General features: G+C 39.6%; 1 protein-coding gene across 1 annotated transcript in view; it reads right to left on the reverse strand.

Moving 5' to 3' along the window:
- The window catches only part of CPSF3 (cleavage and polyadenylation specific factor 3), a 43,384-nt gene extending 25,340 nt beyond the window's left edge, over nt 1-18,044 (reverse strand). The window contains exons 1-9 of the mRNA XM_067703734.1: nt 17,860-18,044; nt 13,102-13,165; nt 11,867-11,964; nt 11,123-11,251; nt 9,659-9,836; nt 6,542-6,631; nt 5,104-5,254; nt 1,373-1,548; nt 259-417 (exon numbers count right to left, since the gene is read on the reverse strand). Coding sequence (XP_067559835.1) covers nt 259-417; nt 1,373-1,548; nt 5,104-5,254; nt 6,542-6,631; nt 9,659-9,836; nt 11,123-11,251; nt 11,867-11,964; nt 13,102-13,165; nt 17,860-17,909 — 1,095 coding nt within the window. The 5' untranslated portion in view covers nt 17,910-18,044. The remainder of the gene's footprint in view (nt 1-258; nt 418-1,372; nt 1,549-5,103; nt 5,255-6,541; nt 6,632-9,658; nt 9,837-11,122; nt 11,252-11,866; nt 11,965-13,101; nt 13,166-17,859) is intronic.
- Nucleotides 18,045-18,046: the final 2 nt, after the last annotated feature.

Genomic DNA, 18,046 nt, shown 5'->3' on the forward strand with positions numbered 1-18,046 from the left:
TCAAATAGATTCCCTTCCATTTTTTTTTTCTTACTGCAACCAGATGAGTGCGTCTCAAACTTTCATGTGCCAACCACTCAGCTGAGGACCTCATTCTTCAACCTTAAGAACATCTCCAACTGCCTACTGCCATCCTCATTTTTAAAAATCAAAACCTGCACTATTTAAAGAACTACTTCAATGGAAAAACCTGGGAGGATACTGCCACCTCTGCAGCCTTGATTAGGAAGAACACGATGGTCTCAGGCTCTGACTGACCTTGGCAAGCGTCCCTTCTACACAGTATCCCGCTATAATGACGCCATTCCTCTTATCAGTACACCAGCTTTCGAAGAGCTCTCTGGATAAGCCACTCTGCATCATGCCTGGGGAGGCCATTACAACACTGGGACCAATGTCATCAAAATGATCCATGCTCTAAGAAAGAAAAGGAATGGTAAAAGCATGTTAAATACCAAGGTTTGACAAAGCATTCCTTATTTGTAAAGAATACCGAAAAGTGAGGTAAAAAGGTTAATCACATGACTGGAAGGGCCTTGACAAGACTAATAAACATTTTAAGTCTAATTTCTAAGTCCCTAAACAGTTGATTTAGGCTGGGAATGAAATGAAAACAAAATGATAAAAAGCAATTAGTTCACATTGACTTCAAAACCTTCTACGGTAGCTAAAAGACAATTAGGACCGTTTTCAGTGCCTAGCAGGCAGGCAGGCAGAAAGTAAAAGGAAGAGTCAAATGGGTTTCTATCCACCCAAGAGAGAACTCTGAAAGAATTTCCCCGAAGACTCACGATGGCTTTGTACACTTCATCAATATTTTGAGCTGGCCAGAAAATCTAACTAAAAAGTTTAATATTGTTTCGAGGGAAAACTTGGCTCTAATTCCTAAGCAATTAACTTAAAAAATAATACTTTATGAACAGAGCCTACTGATAACTGGAAGACCACTTATTACTTGAATTATTTGAGGTATTATGTTTATTATGATTAGAGCATTAGTTCGAATGAAACTTTTTTAAATTAAAGGAAGTCAGATTTTATTGAATGCTCTAGAAATATAAACATGAACATTTTCATATATGGAATCTGCAGTGCTAATGAAAAAGATGATTAGGTTTGAGTAGAGAAATCCAAGTTACTTAGCAACAGTAAATATTGAGAACATGCAGAGACTTGGAACAGGTGGCAATATTTGTTTAAGCAAAAAAGAATGCCAGTTGCTAAATTTTTGATTTCCCTCAGAAAAGTGATGCCTGCTTCAGAAAAGGTAAGACTTCAGCAAGGATGCAGCCACAGAATCAATGTCAGGCATCTCCTACTACTAACGACTTACTTGAGTATTATCTGTCCTTCTTTCTTCACAAGCACTCACCTTAAGGTTACTAATATGTTTGAAAACAAAGGGATTGTTGATGTTGATCTGTTTGCGGATTTTGTCATTCATGGCGTTTACATATGTCTGGTACACCGCCATACACTTCTTGGCCAAAGACGATGCATAGTATATGGGAATATCATGGAGTTCTGGGTGATTCTGCCAGTACTCATCTAGAGAGATTTGACAAGAAACAAATATTTTGTTATGTGGAGTAAATAGTTCAAATAATAAATGACATGTACAATTAGTTTTTTAAAATTCAGACAAGAAATAAAGCACATAACTATATTTTAAAGAGGTTAAGAAAAATTAGCCTGGTCTTAACTCAAACTTATAAAACAAGAACTTCTTTCTTTCTTTCCTTCTGTTTTTTTTAAATTGGAGTATAGTTAATTTATTTATTTATTTTTATTTTTATTTTTTGGAGTATAGTTAATTTAGAATGTTGTGTTAGTTTCTGGTGTACAGCAAAGTGCTCCAGTTATACATATATATACATATTCTTTTCCATTCTAGTTTATCACAAGATATTGAATACAGCTCCCTATGCTATACAGTAGAACCTTGTCATTTATCTATTTTACATATTGTAGTTTGTATCTGCTAGTCCCAAACTCCCAAGTTATCCCCCCGCCCCACTCTTCCCCTTTGGTAACCATAAGTCTGTTTTCTGTTTCTGTTTTGGAAATAAGTTCATTTGTATATTTCAGATTCCACATATAAGTGATATCATATGATATTTGTCTTTCTTTGTCTGACTGACTTCACTTAGTATGATAATCTCTAGGTCCATCCATGTTGCTGCAAATGGCAATATTTCATTCTTTTTTTATGGCTGTGTGTATACACCACATCTTCTTTATCCATTCATCTGTCAATGGACATTTAGGTTGCTTCCATGTTTTGCCTATTATAAATAGTGCTGCTATGAACACTGGGGCACATGTATCTTTTAGAATTAGAGTTTTCTCCAGACATATGTCCAGAAGTGGGATTGCTGGATCACATGGTAACTCCATTTTTAGTTTTTTAAGGAACGTCTATACTGTTCTCCATAGTGGCTGCACCAATTTACATTCCCACCAACAGTGAAGGAGGGTTCCCTTTTCTCCACACCTTCTCCAGCATTTATTTGTAGACTTTTTGCTGATGGCCATTCTGACCTGTGTGAGTTGATACCTCATTGTAGTTTTGATTTGCATTCCTCTAATAATTTAGCAATGTTGAGCATCTTTTCATGTACTTATTGGCCATCTGTATGTCTTCTTTGGAGAAATGTCTATTTAGGTCTTCTGCCCATTTTTTGATCGGGTTGGGTTGTTGTTTTTTTTGATATTGATTTGCATGAGCTGTCTGTATATTTTGGAAATTAAGCCCTTGTCGGTCGCGTCATTTGCAAGCATTTCTCCCAGCCCGTAGCAGTCCTCTCACAAAACCTATCCCTAAGTATTAACGCGTGACCTACAAAGAATGCTGTGATCGTAGTCCCAAATGTGGAGGCTTCTAAAAATAATTTGGTAGAAGCTGATGCTGAATAACAGACCATAACTTATTACTCCAGAGAGACACTAAATTCTGTGATGGTTTTAAATAAAATGTTTTATTAATATTTCATATAGACTTACTGATATTAGACACTTTGTAATTAGACTTTACTAATTACAAGACAGGACCACCAAAGGAGTTAAAACCGATTTTGAACACAAAAAAGTCACATTATTGTGTGACTGTATTTTTAGAAAACTGCTAACCAGTTTCTGATAATTATTGAAAACAGTGGGCAACATACCTTCAAAAGAAGGCTTGTTTTCACTGAAAAATTAGCTGAAAATCCTCATTAAATCCCCAAATATTATGAAGGTAGTATGGCCAGGACATCATTCATTCTACTAGGTACACGTGCATTTAGGAAATTTATTAAATGTCTAGTATGCAATTTGCATATATTATTCCTGTTTTCAAAACAAATTTATGAAGATTTATTTCCATCTTATAGATTAGGAAGCTGAGGCTAATAAAGGTTGAAAAGTGCGGGAATGTTCTTTTTCCACTTGGTTTATAAGTGAAAACTCTACATAAGGACAGGGACTTTTCCTGCCATGCATATTACAACTACATTTCCTGCTTTGCCCTCTGGTTTAATTGTTCATGTTCTTTTAGATGTAATTAAAATTTTTAATGGTATCGATGTTTTCATATATACTCTCATGATTTCTCAAATACCTTGCAAAGTACGTTACATCCCATGATCATATCACAGTCTCCTATTTTTTTGGGTGTATTTTTAAGAAAAAATTTTAAACGTTAAAGAAAGTTGAATAACTTGCCCAGGGTCACATGGTTAGATCGTAGGTGGAATCTGAAACCAGTGGCTTGCGCAGTTACCCTCTTTCTATCATAGCGCATTACAAGGGGAATTTAAGGGACAAGGAGCAACCAAGTGTATAGGGCAGTCCTGGCTCATAAAAGGAATCATAATATACTTGATAGTATGGTTTTCAGACAAACACAGCAAATGCCCAATTAAACTTGAATTTCAGACAAATAAAAGATTTTTAGTATAATAATATATATTAAATATTTGACATACCTAGGCTAAAATATTATTATTTATCTGAAATTAAAATTCAACTGGTGTCCTGTATATTTATTTGCTAGATCTGGCAACTCAATTTGATGGTGACAACATGGTTTCACTCTCTTAATTTCTTCTGCTCCTCAGATTACTTTGTTATGGAGACTTTCCATTTCAAGACTTCTATAACGACAAATGTGACTTGCAGTTTGAAAGAAGAACCAAGAGAAAACGGACTGGCTTAGGCTTTAGAAAATTTAGCTTCTACTAAGTCCTGTCTCTCTCAGATTTGCTTTTGATCTGAGGCCATTTATTCTTTTTCCCTTGTTTCCCTTTTCAGTGTAACAGGGATACTACTTATCCCTGTCATCGTACAGATAGAAGAACTGAGAGTAAGAGCTCAAGATCATTTCTAGTTCTTGACATTGAAGCTATATACGTACGAGGCACTTATCAGTTATTCTTTAAGAGTGTATTCCCCAGAAAATAATCACAGAATGTTAAAAAGGGTCATTAAATACAAATATACGCAAAAAGTGACACCCACTATTCCTCTTATTACAAAAAGTTACACATGTTCATTGAAGTATTTGGAAAACGGAGAAAAGCAGAAAATGAAAAAGAAATCATCCACTTTCTCACTATCCAGATTTAACATCTGGGTATCTTTAAATGCCTTTCCAGTCATTTGTGTGTTTTTTACCTAACTAGGATCAGCGTTCACAGTTTTGGACCCTATTTTTTTGGTCCACTTAATATATTACGTAAAAATACGTAATGACTCATCTGAACCATGATTTTTTCCTACAATATATTTACTACCATAATATTTACTTAAAAATATTTAGAATTATGAATTGTCTTACTTACAAAATTTTCTGTGTATTTATTTCCCAGAAGTTGAACTGCTGGGTCAAAGGGTAGCATATTTTTAAGACTTCTGACACTGATGGTACACCATTCATATTCCAGTAGCACTGTATGAGACTCACTATTGCTCTGGGCTCTTTCTGGCACCAAGTCCCTATTCTTAAATACAGAAACTGCAGCCCCAAAGGGTAGAATGACCTATCCAAGGACATGCAACTATCTTGATATAACTGCACTGGAAGATTTTGAGAATCTCCCAAATAAAAAGGAAAAGGCATACCTAAAATCAAGAGAAGCTCCTGAGCCCTTCCAAGAGCAAAGACAGGAATGAGACCTCTGCCCCCTCGGTTCACAATATCGTGAACAGTGTTACAGAACCTTGCCTCTCGCTCTTCTCGCTTCTCATGGATATGGGTTCCGTAAGTAGATTCCTAAAGAACATATCAGAAGTGTTGAGACCAAGGTTGATAACTCTCAAAGAATACAAAAGTTAAACATCAATGAAATGCAGAAGCAAAGTGACCTATTTCTCTATTAATATGCCATTTACTCGAACATATATTGTTAGAACACTAGTTAGAAAGAACAGATACAAAAGTTAGAATTCACATCCAAGTAATAAGAACTTTTTAGAAAATGGAATCAGGAAATAGTCCAAAAATGTATGTTCCCTGCTCAAGATAATTTTGCGATGCCTTTTTTTTCTTTTAAAGCGTTTTGCTTTCCATGGCTGGGGAAAAGGATATTTCTCCCACCTCTGCTAAGTCAAAGCTTATAAATCAGAAATAGATACTGTTTCTTATAGTTTTGTTTAAGAATATCCCCTAGACCTTACTCTGTGTGGTGCACTGACCAGCAGCGCTGGCATCCCCAAGAGCTTACTGGAAGTGCTGAATCTCAGGCCCCAGCCCAGCCATAATCAGAATCTGTATTTTAACAGCATCACCAGATGATTCATAAGCACAGTAAAATTTGAGAAGCACTGCTCTACAGTACCAGATATAATGAAAATAACTCTTATTCCTGAGGGTTTAAAAAAAACTTCCTTTAATTTAAGGTCAGTTTATATGCCAAGTATACTGTGAGCTGAGCCAACTGAATTTGCTCATGACACACTGCACATGGACAGCAACACGCACCAGTCCCTCACTCTTGGGCAGCTGGGGGATGCCGTAGGTGGTGAGGGAGAAACAGCTCTTCTACCTTGAACTAACTGTCCTTGATATTCTTATATAAACCACAGGCCCAATGCACATTTATTAATTTGCTCCTCAGCAATCACCCCCTCTCCACCAAAGCTTCCGTGTACAGTTAATATTTTTAAAATTTTTCTGAGACTAGTAACCTAGTAGTCCAGTAGAACATACACATAAAGTTAGCAGGTGCTACAGGCCAAAAGACAGTTACCATGGCAAAGACAGTGGGGCCGTGCCATTCTACACAACCTTTTAAGATACTCGAGAAATCTGAGGTAATCAACCTAGACAAGAATATTCAGGAGACAGCATATCATCTCTGATATTAGACTAGAGTTAATATATTTAACAGCAAGAAAGTGGAGCTGCACTACAAAGAGAGGCCCCAAAATGAATTTTCATACTAAAAACCCAGACACATTTATATCTGATCATATATTATGAAAATGAGATGATATTTTTTCCCATTAGAAAAATTCTGCTTACATTACACTAATTACAATACAGGGCAGTAATACTTACAATGATAAGAATATCAGGTTTAATATTAGGAATTTCAGCTGCCATTAAGTGTCTGTCTTCTTGTCTTGAGAAATCACCTGTGTACAAAAGCTGTGAAAAAGATAAAGCCAGAAAGTTAGGATTTTGGAAGGCTTCGTTTTACTACTATCTTTAGCTCATAAATTCTTTTATTTATTTTTGGCTGCGTTGGATCTTTGTTGCTGCGTGCGGGCTTTCTCTAGTTGCAGCGAGCGAGGGCTACTCTTCTTTGCGGTGCACAGGCTTCTCACTGCGGTGGCTTCTCTTGTTGTGGAGCATGGGCTCTAGGCGCGCAGGCTTCAGTAGTTGCAGCACGTGGGCTCAGTAGTTGTGGCTCATGGGCTCCAGAGCACAGGCTCAGTAGTTGTGGCACATGGGCTTAGTTGCTCCGTGGCATGTGGTTATCTTCCCGGACCAGGGCTCAAACCTGTGTCCCCTGTGTTGTAAGGCAGATTCTTTACCACTGGACCACCAGGGAAGTCCCAAACTGATATCTTTTAAAAGCAATTGCTAAGTACTTCTTGAGTAGCTTCAATCCACTGAACAGGAAAGTAGAGATCATCCAATTCAGAGACCTATTTATTTAGGTCTTCTTTAATTTCTCTCAGCAGTATTTTTTTTTATTGGTCAAAAGACTTTATACTCCATTAATATCTAAAAGGACAATTACTGAGTTCCATTTTACTTTCAATATCTTCAGATCCTCTCCGTGTTACACTTCTACCACTAGTCTTTACATTCTGAAAGTAATGGGAGTTTCATACCATTTCTAACAGATCATTCAAGTAAAACCAATTATAAAATTACTCATAAGTCTACCAGCTTCCCTGATCACTGTTTTTATTTTTTTGCCACTTCTTGCCAAAGTTTATTTTTTTAACATCTTTATTGGAGTATAATCACTTTACAATGGTGTGTTAGTTTCTGCTGTATAACAAAGTGAATCAGCTATACATATACATATATCCCCAAATCTCCTCCCTCTTATGTCTCCCTCCCACCCTCCCTATCCTACCCCTCTAGGTGGTCACAAGGCACTGAGCTGATCTCCCTGTGCTATGCAGCTGCTTCCCACTAGCTATCTATTTTACATTTGGTGGTGTATATATGTCCGTGCTACTCTCTCACTTCGTCCCAGCTTACCGTTCCCCCCCTCATGTCCTCAAGTCCATTCTCTGTCTGTATTCTTGTCCTGTCCCTAGGTTCATCGGAACCATTTTTTTTGTTTGTTTAAGATTCCATATATATGTGTTAGCATATGGTTTTTGTTTTTCTCTTACTTCACTCTGTATGACAGACTCTAGATCCATCCATCTCACTACAGATAACTCAATTTCGCTTCTTTTTATGGCTGAGTAATATTCCATTGTATATATGTGCCACATGTTCTTTATCCATTCATCTGTTGATGGGACACTTAGGTTGCTTCCATGTCCTGCCTATTGTAAATAGTTCAGCTCATAAATTCTTGAAAGTGAGGTTCAATAGAAAAAAGTGGCCTATAACTGATGAATTTAGATGCAGTGCTTGTGTCTGATTCAAAATGTGTAAAGTAATTCAGTCATAAACCATCCAGTGTTTCAATTATTAAACCTAACTAATGGGAATAATATATTCCAAGAATCAGCCCACAAAGATAACCTCTATATTAATGAACTTGAAACATATGCTCAGTATCTTAGAGAAAAAGGTCATGATGATGAGGAAAAAAATCTACTGAGGTATATGGAAAACCTATCTAGATAGAAGATAAAATCCTATCTCCAACAAATTTCATCAAATTTGAAATGTGACTTTAGATTTGCATTTGTGCTATTTTCTGCTTATTTTCTGTGCTTTTGAGCAAGCGGCAAGAATAAATGGTTTAGCAGTACGCAGCACAAGTCATTGTGTAAAAATTTCAAACAATGAGCAGCTACAAAAAATTTAGAACACTATTACACTATAGCACTGGTTCCCAACTCTGGCTGCACAGAAGAATCACCTAGAGGGAATTCCCTGGCCGTCCAGTGGTTAGAACTGCACGCTTTCACTGCCGAGGGCCTGGGTTCAATCCCTGGTCGGGGAACTAAGATCCCACAAGCCTTGCCATGAGGCCAAAAAAAAAGTCACCCAGAGAACTTAAAAATAAAAGGCCAAGGTCATTCTCTCAGATTCACTGGTATTTTATTTTTTAATTTTATTTCTGTAAAATTTTATTTATTTTTGGCTGCGCTGGATCTTCGTTGCTGCGCATGGCTTTCTCTAGTTGCGGCGAGCAGGAGCTACTCTTCGTTGCGGTGCGCGGGCTTCTCATTGTGGTGGCTTCTCTTGTTGTGGAGCACAGGCTCTAGGCGGACGGGCTTCAGTAGTTGCGGCACGTGGACTCAGTAGTTGTAGCTCACGGGCTTTAGAGCGCAGGCTCAGCAGTTGTGGCACATGGGCTTAGTTGCTCTGCGGCACGTGGGATCTTCATGGACCAGGGATGGAACCCATGTCCCCTGCATTGGCAGGCGGATTCTTAACCACTGCACCACCAGGGAAGTCCTTCACCTGTATTTTAGAAAGCTTCCTAAGTGATTCTAATGTGCAGCCAGAGTTGAGAACTGGTGCACAAGTGAGTCCTGAAATCCATTAGTCCACCTACATTTTTCTCAAGTTTTTCAAGACTTCCATCAATCTTTTTCATCAAAGATGGTTGGAAAGATCCTTTCTGATTAACCTCTTTCACTCACGCAGTCTACCCTCTTTAGGGGTTTATATGTGAATCCCAGAATATCAAGAGGACATGAATGCCAAAACGTATTTCAATGTTAAATGCATGCAGCCACAAAGAAGGCTCTTCCCTAAAGAGCTTTCAGTTTTCTAGGGACACTGAAAAGGAATTAATCCTACGGTAACATGAGGGGACTTTATTGAGATGCTTATCGTTCTCTTTTCTTAATCATGATTAGAGAATTATTATCATGGGGGTATGAACTATGATATTTACAAGGAAAAAGTATCAACTTAATTTTATCTTATGTTTCAGTGTTTTGACACTTTGCTAGTCTTAGGGAATATTCTTTAAAGCCCTGCACTGATTTCTTGTGAGCAGGAAATTCCCGAGCTAGAGCGTACCTTCACGCCCGCGATCTCAATCATGAACATGGCAGCTCCCAGGACATGGCCTGCGTGGTAACACCAAAACTTGATTCCTGCAACTTCCTTCACTTCATGAAAGTTGATGGTTTCAATTTTGTCCATGCTCTCTTCCAAATCTGTCTCAGTATATAGCATGTCGTCTGCTGATATATTACTAAATTTTTAAAGATGCCAACAACAAAAATTAACGGTAAGATTTTACAAGTCTTTGAACTCAAAGAAATTATCTGTGGATGACATATCCACATATTTCTTAAAATTATATTGTACATATTATGCTATTTAGAATCTCTTGGACCTTTTGTGTATTTGTTTTACTCTGCTATTATAATAAAAATGTTCAGTGTGTGTAGCTAAAAAGCATGATTTTAAGCAAAGCACAAACAGTAAAGTAAGGCAAGGTACTTTTTAGGCTAGTACTTCTCAACCTTTCTTCCTGCCCCAACACTCTTGCGAGATAAACTCACTCACATACATTGAACCATGCAGAGTTTTTCACTCTGGGATGTGAAAAGATTTCTCTAAAAGAGAAAAGGTCGTGTTAGAAAGTCTAACATAAGTGTTCTCCTGAAAATTATGCTAACGTACTTCCAAAAAAGCAAGAGAGAGTAGGGGTTAAGGACACACACTCTGGAGCCAGATTGCTTGGGTCCAAATCCCAGCTTTGTCTCTTACTGTGACCATCACAGGCAAATTACCTAACCTCTCTGTGCCTCAGTCTCATCATCTGTAAAATGGGATTCACGACAGAACCTACATCATGAGGTTGATATGAAGATTAAATGAGTTAACATATATTAAGAACTGAGGGCTGTGCCTGGCACATGGTAAGCTTTAAGTGTTAACCAGTATAATTACTACTAAGGATAACTGTTCCATTCTTCTGTATTTATATAGAAGAATAACAAATCGCATCTTAGCTACTCTTGGAATATACATATTAAACAGTAAACTTCTGAAGGCTAATCATTTGTGCTATAGGTATCATAAAAATCCTTCAAACTTTCTGGTAAAGGAGTAGATTTTCCTCTTGCAACTGGAGAAAACTTCCCCAGAGAACTTTTTCAATTAAGATAGTCAATTTCCTTAGATCAAATCATCCAAAAAAGATTTCAGTATACAGCAATGTAAAATGTATTTTGTTTTAAATTTTAATAAAATTATGAAATTCTATTTATAGAATATTGCTATCATATCTTATAACTCACCTACATTGCAAAGATTTAAAAGGATGCAAAAACTACATAAAGACTTTAAGGCCAAGGAGGTGTTGGGGACACAACAGGTATTTGATGAGTTGTTATGATGAATGACTAAATTAATGACAGCCTTGTGAACAGAAAGAAAACATCTCATTTCAAAACACAAAATGGTCTATATCTTGAACCGTATGTATTGTGTAGAACCAAGGGCATGTATAAATCTAAAAAAGTAATTTACCTAACTTTGACATAATCTGAAAGAAGCCATCTATAAATAGCTTTTGTGGCATGAGTCATAAATGTTCTTCCTTTGAAACTTGTCTTCTGTAGAAACCAGGGCAAAGCTCCACAGTGATCCAAATGGAAACTTAAAAAGAAACAAAGGGCTTCTGTCAGTTCTTAAAATATTATCCATCATGTATTTTATGTAATAAAACTCACTGTACAGAAAAGTTCTATGTAACAATTACATACTGATACCTTCAGAACACCAAGGATAGGTATGTACAGAAGGAAGGAATAATGCATCTAGTTCTAGTGTAAGAAAAGGATATTAAAAGTATATTTTAAACATCAAAATGGAGCCAAACCTATTCTCAACAGCTAAAATTATAACAAGCGCTTTAGTCGTATAAAGTTGAAACATGTCACTGTTTATATGTGAAGTTCCCACAGAACAATGTGACAACACAGTGGCCTCAGGAGATATTCTGCAAAAGAGCTTTCTTGGTCTTAAGTTTCACAAGGATCCAAGGCATATGTTACCTTCTTCTCACTCTAGAGATGGGAAAGTAAGTTTTTCATAGTAACCTTCTCTCACCTGTGAGGATGATATGGTGTGTTGTCTTAGACTTAGATGCCTGCAATATAATTCCTCGTATAAAATACTCTTAAAACACCAGAATCTTAAAATCTGGCAAAGAATGATCTTTACGGTGAAAGTCCTTGAGAAACAGTGTCCTTAATAAAGAAAAAAACCTACTGACTAATTAGCAGGAGATCAATCTCAGCTGGGTCAATTAAATCGATGTAAGGAAGAGCATCCATTCCTTCTAGGCCTGGGTGGATCCCACAGTCCAACTGAAAGAAACAGAAAAAAGATCATAATTTCCTCCACATTACATTAAAATTCATTCAACAAATAGACAATAATTATAAGTGACCCATCACACCATACATAATCAGGATGGACTCTATACATGTGGGAAGCATTTGGAATGCAATTCTTATTAAATGGGCAAATACGCCATTACCTCTAACTTTCCAAACAAATTTAACTGTAGCTCACATTTAGAGTCACAGGACACAAAATACAAGACATCTTCTTTCCAGCTACTTTTTGTAGGCACTATAACAACGAATGAACTCTTTTTCAAGAACTTTAATATCAGAAATGGTGAACATTTTTAAAGTTTATAGATTCGCTACTACGGATGCGACTACTGTGAGAAGACAATGATTAGAAACTGGAAACTTCCCTGATCAGGGCAATTTAAGTATTAGAAGGCAAAATCTGAAGAGTCAGTCATTAAGCGGTTATATCCTCATTTTGGTCATATCCTATCAATTAATACAATAAATGACTAAAGAGATGAACGTGTCTGCCATACGCCCGTTCTTTTAAGAGTGGGAGAAACAGAGGAATGGGACCAAAGGACCACGATAAGCCACTGCACCGCCTTCCTAATGAGGACCACGGAGACCAGCTCTTCTAGTCCCTCCACCTCTCAGTCAAGGAAGTGGGCTGAGGAGAGACTGACTTGCCCAAGGCCAGGTATCCTAGCGCTAACTTAGGTTCCTAAGCTGCCAGACCAGGGCCCTACTATCACACCGCACGGGGGTGGCTGGAGCTCTGCATGTGTTCAGGTGGCCAGTTTCTTGGGGTCTCCCACTGGTGGTGGGGCAGTTAGGTTGGCCAGACCTTCAGGAATAGAAGAGGGACTTTGAAGATACAAAAGATCAGGAGATCCAGTTGACAATTTTACAAACTTAGAATATATTTTCTCAGTTTACTTAATGTTTTGTCAAATTACTAAGTGGAAGGTGTACTAGTTTTCCACATTAACATTTTACACAGACGACCTATACCAACTATGACATTATTCTGGGAGCTAAACAGGTAACTACTGAACTAGAAAAAACTACCGAGCTAGAAAAGACCTAACACCCGAGGCAGACAGGAACATACTGTTAACCAGACTACAAAATAATAATTACCATTATTTTTCTTCCTTTGAATTCCAGAATAATACATGATCTTCCCACTTCTTGCCCAGCTCCACTGTAAACATTCAAAGGAAGAAATAAAAATGACTGAAAAACAATCAAAATAAAGCCCAATAAATTCAAACTTTTTTACAACTTAAACTATGTTCCATCGGATGCCAGCACTCACTTGAGGCAGATAAAAGTTCCACAAAGTTACAAAGATAGCAAAGAACAGCATCAATGTGGGAAAAGATGAAAAGTGACCTTTGGGAGTTCAGGGATCTTTCAGTTGTTAAAATTGTGAGAGAAGCTGGTATAGATCTGAGAAGCCCAAAGGTTAAATCCAACCTTCTGAATGTTACGGTTAAACTGTGATGTATTCAACATGTAAACTAGCAGTGATTCAGATTATTTAGTAAGACTCTTGAATTAGCACTTAAGTAAAAACCCATCAGCACTTAAAAATTCTTTCATTTTCTTTAAGATGAAAATATGCATTTACCAAATAGCTTAAATTTAAATAGACTTATCTTATTCCTACCTGTGAATCTCATTCCCTTTTCCTTCTACTTTCTGTTGTTTCAGTATATTTGATACCAAGTATTTCAAATTAATTTCCTTTCTTCTTAAATTAATGAAACAGCCTTGCTTTCCAATTCCCGTAAGACTTTAAGTTAAACTTCGCCTGCTTTTCCAATCCCTCCCCTTCTCTGACTGCCTCTCCCCAACCATTCTAGCTCATGATTCACCCACTCATTCGAGATCAAGCAGGTTTTTTTTGTGTGTGTGGCTGCACTGTGAGGCTTTCAGGATCTTAGTTCCCTGACCAGGGATTGAACCTGGGGCCACGGCAGTGGAAGCACAGAGTCCTAACCACTGGCAGCTTCCATTTGCCAAGCACTGTATTAAGTGCCTAGAATATGGAAAGGCCTAATACCAAGACACTGAGCTCAAGGAACGCATAGGCTGCTAGGAGACAGACGTGAGATGGATGCATCCTCAAACTGAGATCCTACTCCAGAGAAAATCAGACCACCACAGTGCTACTGTGAATTCCTGGCCTTCCACTTCAACTGGCCCTCTGCGCTCCCTCTTAAGTGTCCCTAGCTCAGTTTTCTCTTACAGTTAGTGTGGTAACTATTTCAACCTTTCTCCCCGTTCCTAAATTTTCCAACCCTCTATCCTAACTCTTCACTCGAGGCACAGCTTTCTCTGCATCAAAAAATTGTACAGTTCAGCTGTCAATTTCCTCAACTTACCAACCCACCCGCATCTTTCTCTCCTTCCATTTCTCCTGCAACAGAGAACAGACCTCTCTCTCTAAGGCTAATCATTTCACCATGGTTCTACACTCTGCACACTCTCTCCTTCTGAGGAACTGACCCCTGCCTGCTACATCATTGGCTTTTCCCTCACCAACCGCATTTAAACATGCCACAGTCATGCTCATCCCCAAAAGAAAATCCCTTAATTCTAATCTCCTTTAGTCTCCCTGCCCGCTTCCTAAAAGCTGCATACACCCTCTGCCTCTATTTCCTCACCTCCACTCACTCAACTCACTGCAATTTGGCTTTTTACCAACCGCTCTTCTGAAACTCTCCCTGCAGAACAGCTCTTTGTTGCTAAGCGCAAACAGCCCCTCTTTCAGTTCTTATCTCACTGTTCTCCCGGCAGCACGTCATCCCTCCTGCTCCGTCCCTCTCCGAGCTTGGTTTCACTGACTTCACACTTTCATCCTGTCCTACTGGTTTTCCACCTTAGTTTCCTTTGCTCAGCTGCCTCTGCCCATCCGTCAAATGCCGTTATTCCAAGGGTTCTCTCCTTGGTCGTCTTCTCAGTCTTCCTGATCTTCATTGTCACATTTTTAACATGCTGAGGACCTTCCAAATTTGTATCTGTAGCCAGATTGTCCTCCTGAATTCCAGACCTCTAACAGTCAGTCACCTGGCGCTGGCATCTCTCCCGGGACATCCACAGGCACCTTATATTCAAACATGCCAAACAAGTTTACACCTCAGGTCTCTTGCCCTTGTTCTTCTTTCTTTCTGGAATGCTCTGCCCTCAGATATTGACATAATTGGCTCCTGTGTATCATTTGGGTCTCAGTTCAAATGTCACCCCCTCATCTGCCCTTCACAACATTCTATAATAACACTTAAAACTACACGAAGTTATTGTATCTACTTCTTTATGGTTTTTCTAACTATTAAAATGAGAGTTCCATAACAGCAGAGACGTTGTCTATTTCATTCACCGATGTATAGCTAGCTACACTGCCTGACGCGCAGTAAACCTCAAGAAATACCCATTGTGGGAATTCCCTCGTAGTCCAGTGGTTAGGACTCTGTGCTTTCACTACTGAGGGCATGGGTGCAATCTCTGGTCGGGGAACTAAGATCCCACAAGCCACAGCATGGCCAGGAAAAAAAAAAAAGAATGAGAGAAATACCTATTGAATGAGTAAAAACTCCCAAATTATGAACCTTGGAAACATTATGCTAAGTGAAAGAAGGCGGTAACAAAAGGTTACATATTGTAACCCATTTATATGAAATGTCCAAAAGAAGATAATCTGTAGAAATGGAAAGTAGATTAGTAGTGGCCTAGGGCTGGGGAAGTTGGAGGTAAATGGATATATAAGGCCTTCTTTTCGGAATGATGAAAATGTTCTGGAATTAGACAGTGGTGATAGTTGTAAAACTGTATATGTTAAAACCCATTGAACTGTACACTTTAAATGAGTGTGCTGATGTGAATTCAACCTCAATAAGGCTGTTTAAAACAATAAAACTCCCAAATTTACTCCAGACCTGCCCCATCTCCTGTACTCCTGGAGTGAATAACACAACCACTTACCAGCTGTCCTACCTAGGAGTCCGTGTCATCCTAACACTCCTCTCTACACCGCCTTTCCCCCAACAACGGCCCCTTACAATACATCTGATCGGTTACGAAGTTCTGAAGATTTCACTTCTTTACTGTCTTAAACCTCTCTCTGTCCAATCCACTGCTGCTCATTTCACTCATTCCAAGCTCTCACTGCTTCATCACTTGGTTTATTTCAATTCATCCCACTGGATTCTCTCCACTTAATCCACCCTATTTTTTTTTTTTTGGCCGTATCACGCGGCATGCGGGATCTTAGCTCCTCCAACCAGGGTTGGAGCCTGTGTCCCCTGCCGTGGAAGCTTGGAGTCTTAACCGCTGGACCGCCAGGGAAGTCCCTTGTTCCACCCTTTTATTCATTTGCTACACTGCTGCCAGGAGCATCTTCGATCTTCCTAAAACATAATTTCCATCACATCCCATCCTTGCTTAAGATCCTTCCTTGGCTTTCTATAACTGGTGATAAAGACCCCAAATCCTTACACAATGTCCTTCATAAGCTGGACCCTGACAGCCTCTACCATCTCATCTGCTAATCTTCTAGCCGCAGCCATGGGGAGACTGGCCACAAACAGAGCCCTCTCGTTTTCACACGTGCCACTTCCTCGGCCTGGAGCATCCTTGCCCACACTTCAGCTGTCTTTAATTCCTACTCATTCTTTAGGCCTCAGCTCGTATCATAATTTCCAGGATGCATGAGGTGGCATTCTCCTCTCTGCTGGAAATCCCTTTTGCACTCTCACGGCCTTAGTGCAACGCCTATCTGTACTCTTACAGTAGTCACCATTGACTGAGCACCTACCGTGAGCTTTACTCTGCACAGTTAAGTACTGCCGTACTATTTCCACAGGAGGACATGGGTTCAGTGAGGTTGCTGTCCTAGCAATCGATAGTGTACAGATAGGACTTCAGGTCTGACTCCAAAGTGATAGTCTGCTATTCCTCCAAACTATCTTTCCGGTACTTTTCATGCGGCGCTGCAGCTCCCTCCAAAACGGTGAATCCAGTTAACTCAGCCCTCCGTCTTATTTGTATCCCTAGTGTCCAGTGTGGCCTTGACACTTGCTCAGTGTTTGCTGAGCACAGTAAGAGAGGACAGGTGTGAACTGAGCAGCGGCAAACTTGGGGCACGTCCCCAGCAGGTGCTCAAGGAGTCCTTACTAAATGAACATGTAAAGGAAATATTTCTGCCTTTTGAAAAAGGCACGTGTTCATGTGGTGCTGACTCATTTCTAACAGTGAGCATGTTTGTGGATTCTAGCTGCTCACTTACAGAATAAGTTCCTCCACATTTATATTTCCCTTTCTAAGCAGCATTCCAGATCTGTAAGGTGCTTCTCTGACAGAAGGCCATTTCCAGTGAAAGGCCAGCCCTCTCCTGGTCAGTCAGGGGCTGAGATTTTGTCCTTAACACCTCGGCTTTTTCTTCCCTCCTTATTCTCCCAGAGTTGGAGCTCTGAATGGAGCTCACAGCGAGTCCCTAATTTACTTCCTTTCCCATCTTGGCAAATACCAAGTTCTGGAGGTAACAGGTTAGTTCTTCCTCGCACTGCCACAGCCTTATCCAGGTCCTCCTCTCATCCTGCCATGCTCGGCGTCACCGGTTCCCTCAGAGCTTGCCACTCTTTGGCGAACAAGAAAGCGCCCAGCGGTCCCACAGACCTTCTTTCCCGGCCCCCAACTCCACATACTCTCCTCCCTTGGAAAAAGCAAAATCCCATGAAACCGAGCAGGCCCCTTCCTATCCACAGTTCTCCAAAGCCCTGCATCCGGAGGCCTGGCCCGCAACTGCGGACCAAGGGCCGACTGAAGAGCCCAACCACCCGGGTACCCTCCTCGCCTCACAACCCGTGTCTTCATTCCCTCTCGCTGGTCCCTTACAGGGGTCGGATCAGCAGCTGGTCACTCTCTTCTGCGGGAATCGCAGACATCTGCAAACGGGGACAAGGAACAGGTTGCGGGAGGCTTTCTAAATTGGAAGAGCAGCCACAGGGAACCCACAAGGATGGTCGCCGTCCACCGAGAGCACAACTTCCGGCGCCCGGGCGTCAGCCACCCTAGGCTCCTC

This window comes from Pseudorca crassidens, chromosome 14 (genome assembly GCF_039906515.1).
Source record: "Pseudorca crassidens isolate mPseCra1 chromosome 14, mPseCra1.hap1, whole genome shotgun sequence".
NCBI lineage: Eukaryota > Metazoa > Chordata > Mammalia > Artiodactyla > Delphinidae > Pseudorca > Pseudorca crassidens.